Source organism: Nyctereutes procyonoides, unplaced genomic scaffold, assembly GCF_905146905.1.
Source record: "Nyctereutes procyonoides isolate TBG_1078 unplaced genomic scaffold, NYPRO_anot_genome, whole genome shotgun sequence".
In the NCBI taxonomy this organism is placed as follows: domain Eukaryota; kingdom Metazoa; phylum Chordata; class Mammalia; order Carnivora; family Canidae; genus Nyctereutes; species Nyctereutes procyonoides.
The window spans coordinates 47,587,696-47,602,342 of record NW_026575044.1 but is presented as its reverse complement, the minus strand read 5'-3'; the positions used below and the strand labels follow the sequence as shown (position 1 = coordinate 47,602,342).

Here is a 14,647-nt window from a genome sequence, read left to right as displayed (position 1 = left end):
AGTCTCATTACTTTTTATTTTAATTTCTATAAATTACTAGGATGCTTAATTCTCAAAAACAGACCAGTCCTATTAAACAACACCTCAGGAACAGAGAGCCACGTGGGAAAGGGGACGTGGCAACATTTGATCAGCTGTAAAATACACTAAAGAATACATTATTATCATTATCTTCAAAGCAAAGAATCTCTTATTACAAAGAAAAAAGATGACAAGAGCCTTTAGAGTTCCTGCTATTTTTTATTTAGGTTGTTTGGAAATGGAATTAGGTTCCTGTAAACTTGAAACCAGTGGCTTTTGTTAAACTTTAATGTAAAATCTGAATGGAAGGGATTCTTACTTATTCTTCCTTCTGCCTTATGAATCATTTTTTTTCCAGGTGGTGGGTGTAATCCTTCCTTAAATCAAGCAGATATTAAGTGAAAATATGAATTTCTTCAGGGCAGGATGTAATTCTTTTCCTCAAACATTTAAATTCCTGACACACCGTGAATTCTAATTTATAGAAGTACTAGGCGGTACGGAGTACTTCCACAATGTGTGCAAATTCCCATGATGCCAAGCCACTGGGCAGAATTTTTAGGGATAGGAGAAGAAAAAAGTGTACAGAGATTACCCTTAAGCCACTTGGCAAATGCCTGGCTATTCTCAGGAGTCATCTTGCTGTGGTTACTAGCTAGTTTAAAAGACATAATAAAAAAAAATAGTACTGAATCCTTGAAAGCTTAATGTAGAGCTTCTACTGGGGCCATTGATGCAGCAGCATGGTCATATTTAGGCTCACTGCAGATTGTTACCTGGGAGACTCCTGGCCTTTTCTGTTAATGAAAGGAGAGAGGGAGGGAAGAAGAGGGAAAGAGATTGCCAGGTGTATCCCTTTTTCTTCTGAGGAGTTTTGAAGAGAGAATTGTCAGTGTTTCTTCCCCCCTTGGCTCTGGGTGGTGGGATGCAGGGGGCCCAGGGACGAAGCCCAAGTACCTCTGTCTGCACCATGTTCACTCTCCGCGACCGCAGCTCCCGCACGCAGTTGTAGATGTCAACCACGCCTTCCCTTTCTGCCATGTCCAACATGATATCGATCACGATGAAGCAGCCAGTCCTCCCTGCACCCGCACTGAGGGAAAAGAGGGGTCTGTCAGTGGAGAAAGGAGGACCCCTGTGCTTCTCCCTCTCTGACCTGTTTGCTATGGTGAAAATCATCTAAATGAAATAACCATTTTGAAGTATACAGTCCAGTGGCATTTAGCACCTTCATGAGGTTGTCCAACCATACATCTATCAAATTCCAAACCATTGCCATCACCCCCAAAGGAGCCCCTTTATCTTCTGCCCACTGTACTTCCTTTGAGAGGCTCCAGGCACTCTGCTTACCTGCAGTGTACCACCAATGGGCCTGCATTGGGCGGGCTCTTGGATTTGACCTGCCGGACGAACCCCAGCAGCCCTGTGGCATGATAGGGGACCCCGTGATCCGGCCAGCCGGTGAAGTGAAACTGTCTGATCTCTCGGATCTCATGAACACCTCTCTGCCATCAGTCGGTCAGCACAGCAAGGAAGAAAGAGAACAAACGAAAATAAATGATGAGCAACCAGGAGAGCATCAAGTATCCCTAAGCAGTCAGTAAGCCTAGGGCTAGGACGCTATGCATTGCTGGGAGGAAGGTCATTCTTAGATTTAAAAAACACTTGGGAAGCCTTATTCCAGGTAGGAAGATATTCGTGAGGGTGAAAGGGAGGTGACGTTGGGGGAAAATGTCCATTTATAGGTGCAATTGCAGCAAATGGATGCACTCTGATTTCCTTGAAATTCCCTCCAAAGTAGGCTCTATCAACAGTGTGTGTCACTTAGATCCCATGGTGTGAAGTGCAAGTCCACAGAGAGAGAGGCACAGAACAGGGACCTGATGGACTTCAAGGGTATTTGTGGCCTCAAGACCAGCGACTGAAATGCAGGAGCCTTCTTTAGCTCTTCTGGGTTCTGGTACCTTCTTGCACACACTGGATGCACAGAGAATGTCACTGGAAAAGTGAATGGGCACCAGTGTCCAACTAGATAGGCCAGAGAACTCATGTTCATGAGCATCTCAGGTTTGTTAGGTTTCTCCTATCTATCTATCTATCTATCTATCTATCTATCTATCTATCTATCTATCTTTTAGAGATTCTATTTATTTATTCATGAGAGACCCACAGACAGAAGGAGAGACAGAGGGAGAAGCAGGCTCTCACAGGGAGCCTGACGTGGGACTCGATCCCTGGACCCAGGATCATGCCTCAAGCCAAAGGCAGAGGCTCAACCGCTGAGCCACCCAGGCATCGCATAGGTTTCTCTTTCTAATTTGGGTAAACATTTAATCCACTCATCCAATCACCAACAATCTGAGTGAATGCAATGCTTCAGGCATGACTCCAGATGCTGGGGTCACAGAGCTATGGAGACAGGGTTTCCTGTCTCCATGTGGCCATCACAGCTGGCATGTGACAGACAGGCAGGGCAGCAAATGTATACCATGGAAATCAAGAGGCATTTTTGCTGGAATTCTATGTTAGATCAGTAAATTGAAGAAGGAGGGTTACGTCCCAGTGAAGTAAAGTGAAGACAGAAGGAAAAAGACTTGCAGAGTTTTTTTCTTTTTAATTTACTCTTGTTTTGAAAATAATAAAGTTGATTTATATCCATCAGTTTTTTTCTTTCAAACTATCAACCTAGATATTAAGGATGTGTTGCAAAACAAAAATCTGTTTTGAAAAAACAAAACAAAACAAAACACATGACTTCCAGAATAAGGCTAGACGGTAAATCTGGGATCAAGTTTGACTTCTCTTTTCCCTTATCTGATGAGCACTTACTGAATACCATCTCTGTGTTGGGCTCTGAATTTGGTTTTACTCTTATCTTAACATTAAACACCCACTACCCTGCTCACTATCACATCGGTCATTGTTTGCATACACTTAGCAAGCAAGTATATTCTTAGGAAGCAAGTAATTCTTCTTCCTAAGTAATTCTTAGGAAGAAATTCAGAATTTTTTTGTTTTTTAAAAATTTGGAATTTTTAATGTGCTTGGAAAAACTAGAAGAGGCAAACAATTACAGATTTTAAGATAAGACTTGTATGCTGCCAAGGTGTTAATATGTCTTAGTTTAATAACCCACAAATGCTGAAGCTTTATTTCTCTTTGAAAATCATGCTATTCTTTAATGGAGTTTAAGCACTAAGGAATTAAATCATTCAGGGATTCAGAAATGCAAATCCATACCGTCATCTACTAAATATGCTCTGTGACTCCAGAGTAATACTACTGGGTGGTTAGGAGCCCTCATCTCTTATCACTGAAACCATGGTAACATTTTGGCCAGTCCCAAAATCTCCACCAGAAGACAAACGGTTGAGCCTGTATCACCTTCTAAAGCCCTGGAGAGCCCCTCTGAGCTTTACATGTGACACCTGGAGCAGGGGTAGTTCCATGAAGTGGGAAAGCCTATAATAAATATTTATTTATTCCAAAGAGGACAAAGGGCATTTGTTTCTCCCATATACTGTTTTTGTTTGTTTGTTTTAAATTTTTTTATTTTTTGAGATCTTTACTTCCTAGCTTTGGTAGATTTCAGGCCCAGCATCCTCCAAGTTCAGAACCCCAGCCACCAGGAGAAGGGCCCCGAACTGAGCTCTTAAGACTCATTTTCTGAGCAAGGTAAATGTCAGTTTCTGGCATGCAGAGACCGTTTTCCTAAAATAAGCCTCTACCCTCTAATATGTTCACTATTGACAAGATTAGCAAAGGCAACTGCTTCTGAGCCAACTCTCATTCTTGTTTGTGGATGTGGCCATTTCTCCTTTTGCTGTTTTGTAATATATTTTGGTGAAAAGATCATCAATGTGATCGCTGATTGCAGCTCAGATATCCCAACTTGATATCAATTATATTTTTTGTTTACTTTTCATTGTAACAAGTATTAATGATACATAAAAAAGTGACATTTACTTCATTTGCCAAGTAAATACAATAGGAAGGAAGAACCCAAGACGTGATAGTGCCTCGCTCAAAGTGGGGGCTTAATAAATAAGTCTCGTGGAATGAATCAGTCACCAACTACCCTTTCTGCCCTTAAGCGCACAGGATCATATTTCCACTGCCATCTCTGAGGCGCCTCCTGAGTAGAGAGATTTTGGTGGCCAACGTCAACTTCCTTTCTGGCAGGACAGTGAGCGAGAGATTCACCAGGCTGCCTAGATTCTTGGAGACTTCTGAGCTGTTTTCTTCCTGACACGATGACAATTTTATTATTTAAAATCTATTTAGCTTTGAGTCATCAGCTGCAGGAGAAAGGAAATATGACAATCCCATGCAAAACAAGAACTCAGCAGTTTCAAATTGCAATGTGTCTTCTTGTCTGCTTGTTTGGGGGGTAGAGCCCAAATCCATCTTTCACCTTGAGTCCCTTGGTGCAACATACTCTCAAAATAGAACCTGAATTGCAGGCCTCGCAAAGAATATACTTGACTGTTTTTCTTTTTTTCTTTTTCCTTTCTCTTCTAAGGAGAAAGTTTAAAATCTACAAGAAGTGATCCACAGAAGTACTAATGATTTGTTTGCCTTAAAGATTTTAATTGCCCAGTTAGGAAATCACTAACATGTCATTTTGATTTCCGCCAAATCCTTAATGGGCTCCTTACTCCCTTCCTTCCACCAACTTTTGCTGGTTGTCTGAGGACTAAAATAACTGGATATTTCAGAAACATTTCTGTGCAGCTGGGAATGTAGGAGAGCACAATAAGAGGTTAAAAAAAGAGCAAGGAAACAAACAAACCCTTCCTCTAGCAACAGAGATGCATTTTCAGCTTATTAGAGAGCTGACTATTGTTCAAAGAACTCCATGTTTAAGTGATGGCTTCGGATGATTTTTTTTTTTAAGAAAAAAATATTGAGGGTCTTTTATCACTATCTGTTTTAATGCAGTTATTCATGAGCGCTCTTGCCAAGAGCCATACAAAAATCCTCCACATTTTTTTTCCAATCCTGCCTAAGAAGAAGAAGAAGAAGAAAAAAAAAAAAGACATCAAAGTGTGAGGTTCAGAACTTGAAGAATTGAGTCAACCAGAACTCCACATTCTTTGAAGTCTCCAAGCCTCCTGCCTACTTATTAAAAAAGACAGGCTAAGGAAAAAAAAATGCTAAATAGTATGAGAAACAGATTAAAATAAAGTCTTTTCAGCCTTGTGATTCTATGACAAATATGGATTTGAAAACCGGGATATGTAGTTGAAAACATCAGGGTAAATTAGCCAAAACACAGATGCTGCAATTTCCTTGATTTTCCCAAACTGGTCTTGTTAATCCAAAAAGTGCATTTAGATGCGATGAAAATTAGAGAGGAAGGTCAGGAGCCAACGGCCCAGCAGGGCACTTATCACCCAGGTCCTCTAAGGCAACCTGCTGCTATTGAATGAGTGTAGGCTTTTACTGCACCAATTTGTGACAAAATTGTTAGGCCCAGGGCAGGGCTCAGTTATGGGGAATCGTCTCTTGATGGAAAAGGCTGTGGACCTCTGAGACAAAACTGTGTGTCCCCTTCATCAAAGGCAGAGTGTTTCTCAGTCACATCACTTCCACTCTCCCCACAGCCTACCTGTGCCACTTCTCTGGATGGACTGCAGTTTGCTTCACCTCCGGCCCCTCCCTATGTCAGCAGAAAGAGGGGGAATAAGGAAATTCCCTGTTATGCCCTACAGTGTGCTTCCCAGAGAAGAGGCCCCATCCATGCACATGGGATGAGGCAAAGTAGAGCCACAGCACAGCATTCATGACCCAACACCAGCAAGTACAAAGGCTGAAACCAGTATGAGAATGAGTATGAATGAAGGGACTAGTGCATGCAAGAGTGTCCTGTATCTGCCTATGTTTCCAGGTAGGTCACTTCCACCTGGAAAAATACACCAGTCCACATGGAGCCATAGGCCTGAAAAGCCTCAAGGAAGTAGGACCTGGGTCTCAGCACTGACACTAACTCACTACTAGGAAACCCATATGGCCGGACAATATGAAGGACATTTATCGAAGTGTGAACAGAAAAAGAGAGATGGGCCGAACAATATCAACTAGGTTAAACAGAAAAGGGAAATAGATTGGCATTATCTTTTGATTTAGTAGCATAATATAGATTCTTATGAAATGGGAATGATTTGCTTTGAAGATGGAACCGAACCATTATAGAATCGGAGGCAGGTTGCAATCTTGACACACCACTAGGCAAAGCCTCCCTGCATTCAGGTGTGACCACATATAAATTATCCAAAGGAAGTTAATGAGGCTGCTACCACTAACATCTGACCATAACTTTTCAAAGTGGTGTGAAAACTTACCTTTTCAACAGCAAATGTTCTTATCACATATTCTGCTAGTAGTTCTGTTTCTATTAGGGTAACTTTAATGTCTTTATATATCTCTGTGTCATCTGGCCAGTACTTGCAGCATTTGACCTTTAGAAAACACAAAGGAAATGAAGGGTTTAGAGGGGATTTTTTCTTCTTTTTTTGTTTTCTCTTTTGGAGCTACCCAAATGATGGGTCACAGTGCGATTTACAGGATAAAATTTGCACACAAAAACAGAAATTTAGCTCTACACTTCAGAATGAGGTTTATTTATTTTTTAGATCACCTGTGTTTCTTTTCTCACCCTCAGAAGAAAACAAAATTTGAATTATAAGGGTAGTAAAGCCTAAGAAAATTGTCTAAAGTTCACAAGTTGTATTTAAATAGCAAACATCCCAGTTACCGTGACCATTCACTTCCTGTTTATCTCTATTCAGAGAAGGGCTTGGAAAAATAAACGATAAAAAGGTAGTTTACAACATTTTAGCTCCTCTGAATTTAAAATTCTTTCTAGGTCAGAAGTTGCCTAAACAATTTTGAGATTTTTTTCGGGCAAGGGAAGATTTTTTTCTGGCGAGGGAGATTTTTTTCTGGCGAGGGAAGTCACTATGTGGTTTTCCCAAGTTAAAATTACACATTCATTTTAATCTAAGTAAATTCTACATACAAAACTTGGTAAAATATGAGCAGTAGTCTTTCCATATTGCCAGAAGCCTCTAATCTAAAGATTTTTCAGGTGGAAGAAATTTGTTAACTTGGCCCCCTTCTAGCGAATTGATTTTTTGTCCTGTAGCTCTTCCAGACCTCAGTGAATGCCTGGAAGGAGGGAAGGGCAGGAGGGAGGCTGGGGGGGCCGAGGTGGCTGATAGGGGTGGGGTGGGGTGCTCACTCCTTAGCATTTGTGATGTAGGAACGAATTAAAGGCGATGGGGCTGGGCAGGGAAAGGTAAGGGAAAGGCCCCAGAGCCAGGCTCCTACCCATCCCCAGGAAACAGAGATAAGACAGTAAAAACAGGAAAATCAAACCTGGCTCCCTAGCTCCAATTGTTAGGGAGTCTCCCCCTTTAATGGCTACTAAGTAATCACAGAAAACCCCAGATGTAGGAAATGTTACCGAGGAGATAGTAACCTGAGAGAAGGGAATACCTTGGTTGGGCTCATGTTATTTATTAAAAAAAAAAAAAAATCTTGTTTGTTGCTATGACAGTTACAAGTTCATGTTTGTTGTAAATATCCACCCTGATATTGACAAGAAATGGACCAAGTTCCCTGGCCAGTTTTCTCTAAAAAGCAGACCCTAAAGGCCCTCAGTGGCAACCCTGTGGGGACCCCCTCACTCCTGGGAGCTGCCTCTGTGTCTCTGCTTAATGAACCTCTATTGTTTGCGCTCTGTTGTCTCTGAGATTCATTCTTAGGCTCCAGGAAACAAGAACCAAGCTCTCCCACATCATCTGCTCTTCTGTCCTGAAGTCCTGACAGCTTTATCCACTCCTGTTGCTCTTCCTCTGTGGATGACTGCTCTACCTCCAGCCCTGTTTCTCCAAGTGCTGAATTTAATTTCTGACTTGTTTTGTGGGCATTTTCTGTGGAAATCTTTCCAAAGACGAAGTACAAAGCCAGTACGTCTAAAACCGAATCCTTGGTCCCTCATGCCCCCACCCCCTGTCTGACTCCCAAGGTCAATGACACTATGATTTCTGCAGTTACCCAGGCACAAAATCTGCTGATTCCTTCTACAAAACCAACTGCCAAGTCTTAAGAGTATTTTCGAGTTATCTCTCAAATAGCATTCTCCAACTTGTTATTCTCTGTCAGAATATTAGTTCAGGTTCTGGTACTTCCTGCATGGGCATTCTCCCCATACCACCCAAGAACCCTTCCAAAGTGTAATCCCAGGGGCATTCACTTGCCCTGCTTAAGAAGCTTCTATTTCCAACTACAACCCATGAAATTAAAGAGAAATTAAATTTGGCTCAGCATGTAAGGACCTTTTATTTACTTGGCCACAACTAACATTTTCTGCTATATCTTTTACTACTGTCCTTTTTATCCACATATATTTTATGTTCAAAGATAAGTGGCTCACTCAGATCTAAACTCCTACTCATGCCATTCCTTCTGCTTGGACTGTTCTCTTCCAACTCGTACCTTGTTCCAGCTGAAGATTTTATTCATTCTTCAAAGTACATCTCAAATACCACACCTTTTCAAAGTCTTTCTTCTATAGATGAGAGCTTTCTCTCTCTCTCTCTCTCTCTTTCTCTCTCCCTGATCCTCTGATAACACATGCCTGTCCTGTTAATAGGACCCCTTCTTACACTGCTTGATTCTGCTTATTACCTGTCAGTGTGAAAAGGGTGGTGTATTGCTTTTTTTTTTTAAAAAAAAGATTTTATTTATTCATGAGAGACAGAGAGAGAAAGAGAGAGAGACACACACACAAGCAGAGGGAGATGCAGGTTCCTCGCAGGGAGCCCGATGTGGGACTCGATCCCAGGACTCCAGGTTCAAGTCCTAGGCCTGGGTGCTAAACCGCTGAGCCACCTGCGCTGTCCTGTATTGCTTATTTCTGTAAACCATGCAACATCTGCCAGTGTGTCCCGTACACAACACCTAAACATGCAGTAGATCCATACAGGATTGATCTCATGGAGAAAATCATAGGATTGGCGTAGGACGGAAAATCCCAGATTGGGAGAGTGCTGAATTTTATTTCTGACTTGTTTTTTGGGCATTTTCTGTGGAAATCCTTCCAAAGAAATCCTTCTTTTTTATAAAAAGAAGTACGAGCTGAGATGACCTCTTCCAGAATGCCAAACACCTTGGTACACTAATGTTTCCAGTGTGGTACATGGCTGGTCATTATCTCAGCTGCTTCTTTAAGAAACTTTTTGGCAGCTGATTCGGTATAGTTCTACTTAAGCCTTATTAGCATTACTTGGCAAGATGTAAGCCAGACACATTAGGGTTTGGGGATACAGTGGAACATAAGACAAAGATAGTCCCTGTCCTCAGTAAATTTTTAGTCTTTTTTGGGAGTCTTTTTTTTTTCCCTCATAGGTACATTATCTGTGACTTTACAGAATATAAATATTTTTAAGTATTATGGCTTATATATAATGTTTCAAAGATTTACATTATGGATACCTTTGCAGCGTTTAAAATACTCTGTGTGAGAAGGAGAATTTCTCTGGTTCCTTTCCTTGGCATAAGGTGAATCTGGGCAGATCATGCATATTTGCGATGATGTCTAACTTGATACTAACCCTAATTTCACTTATAGAATGCCTAATTACTTTCACAATGCTAATTAACAGAGATGGTTAGGTTGTATAGATGCTTAGGTTGTATATACTAGAGTCCCTTCTATATTGGGAGATTTGCCTTTACCTAGAGATTCCAGTTATGCAAGCAGAAGGTAGTGGATAGGTACAATGGGAGTATTTAATGTGTGTTTCTAAAGTTAAACGGTTTTTATTTAAAAAAGGTTTTATTTATTCATGAGACACAAAGAGGGATAGAGGTAGAGACACAGGCAGAGGAAGAAGCAGGCCCCATGCAGGGAGCCTGACATGGGACTCGATCCCGGGACTCCAGGATCACGCCCTGGGCCAAAGGCAGGTGCTCAACTGCTGAGCCACCCAGACGTCCCTAAAGTTAACCAATTTTCAATAGAATGAATATAGGATTCAAAACCTATGTATTTCTCAGAAAATTACAAGAGACCAAAACACACCCACACCTGCATCATATGCTATACTGGGTGCATCGTATCTAATAAAGATACCTTATTAGAATGCATTCAGTGTAGGACATATAGCCGGTCACCTTCTATTTTAGACTCCTTACCCTCCCCATCCCGAATTTTCAACAAATATGGGTGCTAGCGGCTTCAACGCCTTGGAGTCAGGGACACCAGAAGTCCTTGCAGTGTATTGAAGGCTTAGCGTTCCGTTTTGGGATCGTTCTCCCAACTCCCTTGGGAGAGCTAGGGTTCCGCGGGCACGGTGACCCTGCCGGGCCCTCCCCCATCCCCTGTGCGCCCCGCCGGCCAGGTGCAGCCGGGCGCCCCCACGCGTCGGCTGCAGGAAGCGGGGGCGGGGTCGGGGGGGGGTCGCCGAGGGTCTCTAACTACAGCCCCGTCCCTGCCGGACAGGTGCCACCGCCCTCCCAGGGAAGCGCGTGAGCGGCGAGAGACGCGCGCCGCTCTCGGATCCGGCCGGATGCATCACAGGAGCGGTGATTAGCAGAAAGGAAGCCTTGGGGCTGCTTCCTTCCAGAACGTGTTTATGGGTCGAGCCTTTCCGTGCAGAGGCACCTGGCTGGGCGGCGCAGAAGAGGCGGACGAGCCATTCCGAAGCCCGCCCTCTCCATCTCATCTCCCGGAATATCCTGAAATGGCTTGCCACATCTGTTTTTAGCCTACTAAAAACCTTTCTAAATTGGGTTCCTTTTAGTGTCTTTTTAACTACTTGGACTAGTGTCAAGTTACTATTTCGCTAAAAAAAATAAGAGGAATGCATGCTTTTCTAGAGCCAGACTTCTTCCTGGGGGCAAAACAAGTAAGTGGTGCCTGGGGAATCTGGCCCAAGTCACCTGCTGGCCTCTAGGGTCTGTATACAGAGATGTTAAGATCAGTGGTTTGGGGGCACCTGTTAGAGCCCAGGAACCGCAGAACCAGATGCTTCTTTCCTCTGATCGTCTGCCAGGCTTGGCTGCCTTTTGTAACCTGGCGCTACCTGCACAGCTTCCAGGATAGGCTGTGCCTCCCATGCATCCCAATTACCTAAGGTAACAGTTTCCATCCTGGAAAGCAAGGCTCTGATCAGGCTCATCCAATGACCTGGGTACCTCGGTGATGGTTCCACTGGGCAAGGCTGCCAGCCCATCACCTGGGAGAGCTGCAGGGGTTGCATGAGGAAATCCCTGTCTCCAAGTGTGAGGGAGTCTTTGTTGGCTTCAAAATTCACAAACATGAAACAGCACAGAAAATAACAATTCCAGGATTTTTAGCAGTCTAAAAAATAAAATTCTTCGAGGTTGGTCATTTTTAACCAGCAGCCCAGAAGATCCCAGGTACAATGAGGTCCCAGGACCCCTAGGGGCTTTCTGCACCTTTGGCCAGCAGCACATTACTATTACCATCTGGGCCTCTTGACTTCTCTTGAGCAGGTTCTCAAACTTCAGCAGGCATCAGAATCCCCTGGAGGGCTTGTTAAAACAAGCAAGTCTCCACCCCGGTTTCTGATTCAGTATGGGGCCCCAGAATTTGCATTTCAGACAAACTTCCAGGTGATGCTGCTGGCCTGTGGACCACACACTGAGTAGCAAGGATTCGACAACATGAGTTGACTGCAGAGGCTGGCTGTCTCATTAAGGTCGATGTGAGGATGTGAGTCAGGCAAGGCACTCAAGTTTGCTCAACTTTTGACTTTCATCTGCAGGGAGGGGCTGATTTTAGTTCCTCTGTCAGAAGTTCTAAGATTATAGTGAGGGGCTGCCAAATTTGCCTGCATATTTGAATCACTCAGGAGGGTGGTTATTAAATTCCCAAGCCCAGGCCACGCTCTGTGCCAATCAGATCATTATTTCTGGGGGTGAGGCAGAGGCATTACTATTCCTTTATATTATAGCTCCCCGGGGTGACTCCGAAGTGCAGAGAGTCTGGGAACCATCGCACTAAGCACTACAATGCAATTAAAACATTTGCTCCAGTGATGTTTCATCAAAAAGGGGAATATCAAAGGGATATTCCTCTTTTCTTTGTATTATTAAGTGCTGATTTTGTGATCTGGACTACAGGTGACCGCAGGAGTTCAGAGAGCCAGAAGTCCACGAAGGTTCTAGAGAGGGGAAAGGGAGGGATTGTCGGGAGAAGGAAGAAGGAAAAGCTTTGACATATGTGCCTGGTTTCTAAAGGGAAAAGAAACAAATAGAAACTCCAGTGCTTCCTTCACTCTTCCCTCCTGCAAAAGGTATGCTGGGGATCCGGCAGACTTGGGAGCAGTCCACTCTTCCACTAGGGTGGCTTGGTGAACTCTCAACAGAGTTTAGGAAATGGTGTCCATGAATTGCAGGGAGGAGATTGCTATTCACCAGAGCTGGCAGGGAATCCCAGAGATAGTCAGGTTCCAAACACTCATTTTCAAGATCATTACAACTGTCACACAGAAGGCTTTTGTACTTGGGTTTCAGCACTTGGATTTCGCTGTGTTCTCCCGACTGTGGCTGCACATAGTGGCTCAGGGAGGGCGAGTGGTTGGCTGGAGAGAAAGAGCCGGTGTGGGCCAGGGCCTGCCTCGGTTCTGTCCTCTTCATTCCTTCCATTGCTTGTGTCCTAAAATGAAGAAACGGAATAAAGGGAGGCGCAGAGAGGGCAAGTGACTTGCTGCGGGTAATGAGCTGAATGGGGGCGAGGGAGAGGCTGGAGACTGGAGTGTGGGCCCTGGGTCCAAGGCTCTCTGGGAGGAGGGAACTCAAGATGGATTATACTTCCTTCAGTCTTGCCAGGTCTGGTTTCAGGGACTGATACCAGCTGGGAAGCCTTGCAATGGTTTTATCTACCTTGCCTTTTTAGGAGCAAGAGAGGGCATGATGGGCACTGGGGGCCAGCGAGAGCAACAGAAGCACACTCTTGAAACCATTGCTTATTTTTATCTGGGATCATGAATTGCTACTTTTCTTCTGGTGTCTTCTGTATCACCAACTCTAGCAGCTGCCAGGAAGGTGCCTGGGCAGAACGTGAAGGTCTGTTTCTGTGCACTGTGCATGGGTCCCAGGACTCATTTTATTAAGAAACTCATAATTAAGAAGGCTTAAGGAATTGAATGTTAGTTCCTAAACTGGGGGCACCATAGTGTGATCTAATAAACATGATTGTAAAGGGGTAAAAGGGAGGAAAAGGAAAAAGCAACTGTAAAAAGTTTGATTCGTCAAGTTTTTTTTAAAAATTTATTTTTTATTGGTGTTCACTTTGCCAACATCTAGAATAACACCCAGTGCTCATCCCATCAAGTGCCCCCCTCAGTGCCCATCACCCAGTCACCCCCACCCCCTGCCCACCTCCCTTTCTATGACCCCTTGTTCGTTTCCCAGAGTTAGGAGCCTCTCATGTTCTGTCTCCCTTTCTGATATTTCCCACTCATTTTTTCTCCTTTCCCCTTTATTCCCCTTCACTACTTTTTATATTCTCCAAATGAATGAGATCATATAATGTTTGTCCTTCTCTGACTGACTTATTTCACTCAGCATAATACCCTCCAGTTCCATCCACGTCGAAGCAAATGGTGGGTATTTGTCGTTTCTAATGGCTGAGGAATATTCCATTGTATACATAGACCACATCTTCTTTATCCATTCACTTTCGATGGACCCCGAGGCTCCTTCCACAGTTTGGCTATTGTGGACATTGCTGCTATAAACATCGGGGTGCAGGTGTCCCGGCATTTCATTGCATCTGAATCTTTGGGGTAAATCCCCAGCAGTGCAATTGCTGGGTCGTAGGGCAGGTCTATTTTTAACTCTTTGAGGAACCTCCACACAGTTTTCCAGAGTGGCTGCAACAGTTCACATTCCCACCAACAGTGTAAGAGGGTTCCCCTTTCTCTGCCTCCTCTCCAACATTTGTTGTTTCCTGTCTCGTTAATTTTCCTCATTCTCACTGGGGTGAGGTGGTATCTCATTGTGGTTTTGATTTGTATTTCCCTGATGGCCAGTGATGCAGAGCATTTTCTCATGTGCATGTTGGCCGTGTCTATGTCTTCCTCTGTGAGATTCCTGTTCATGTCTTTTGCCCATTTCATGATTGGATTGTTTGTTTCTTTGCTGTTGAGTTTAATAAGTTCTTTAAAGATCTTGGATACTAGCCCTTTATCTGATACGTCATTTGCAAATATCTTCTCCCATTCTGTAGGTTGTCTTTTAGTTTTGTTGACTGTATCTTTCGCTGTGCAGAAGCTTCTTATCTTGATGAAGTCCCAATAGTTCATTTTTTGCTTTTGTTTCTCTTGCCTTCATGGATGTATCTTGCAAGAAGTTACTGTGGCCAACTTCAAAAAGGGTGTTGCCTGTGTTCTGCTCTAGGATTTTGATGGAATCTTGTCTCACATTCAGATCTTTCATCCATTTTGAGTTTATCTTTGTGTCCAGTCTAAGGGAATGGTCTAGTTTCATTCTTCTGCATGTGGATGTTCAATTTTCCCAGCACCATTTATTGAAGAGACTGTCTTTCTTCCAGTGGATAGTCTCCTCCTTTGTCGAATATTAGTTGACC

At 43.4% G+C, this 14,647-nt stretch overlaps 1 protein-coding gene across 2 annotated transcripts in view; it reads right to left on the bottom strand.

The window, feature by feature from the left end:
* PTPRM (protein tyrosine phosphatase receptor type M) overlaps window positions 1–14,647 on the bottom strand; it is a 768,694-nt gene that overhangs the window by 24,888 nt on the left and 729,159 nt on the right. For both annotated transcript variants that reach the window (XM_055323971.1, XM_055323972.1), the window contains 3 exons: window positions 6,366–6,482; window positions 1,372–1,526; window positions 979–1,114 (listed from right to left, as the gene is read on the bottom strand). In XM_055323971.1, coding sequence (XP_055179946.1) covers window positions 979–1,114; window positions 1,372–1,526; window positions 6,366–6,482 — 408 coding nt within the window. The remainder of the gene's footprint in view (window positions 1–978; window positions 1,115–1,371; window positions 1,527–6,365; window positions 6,483–14,647) is intronic.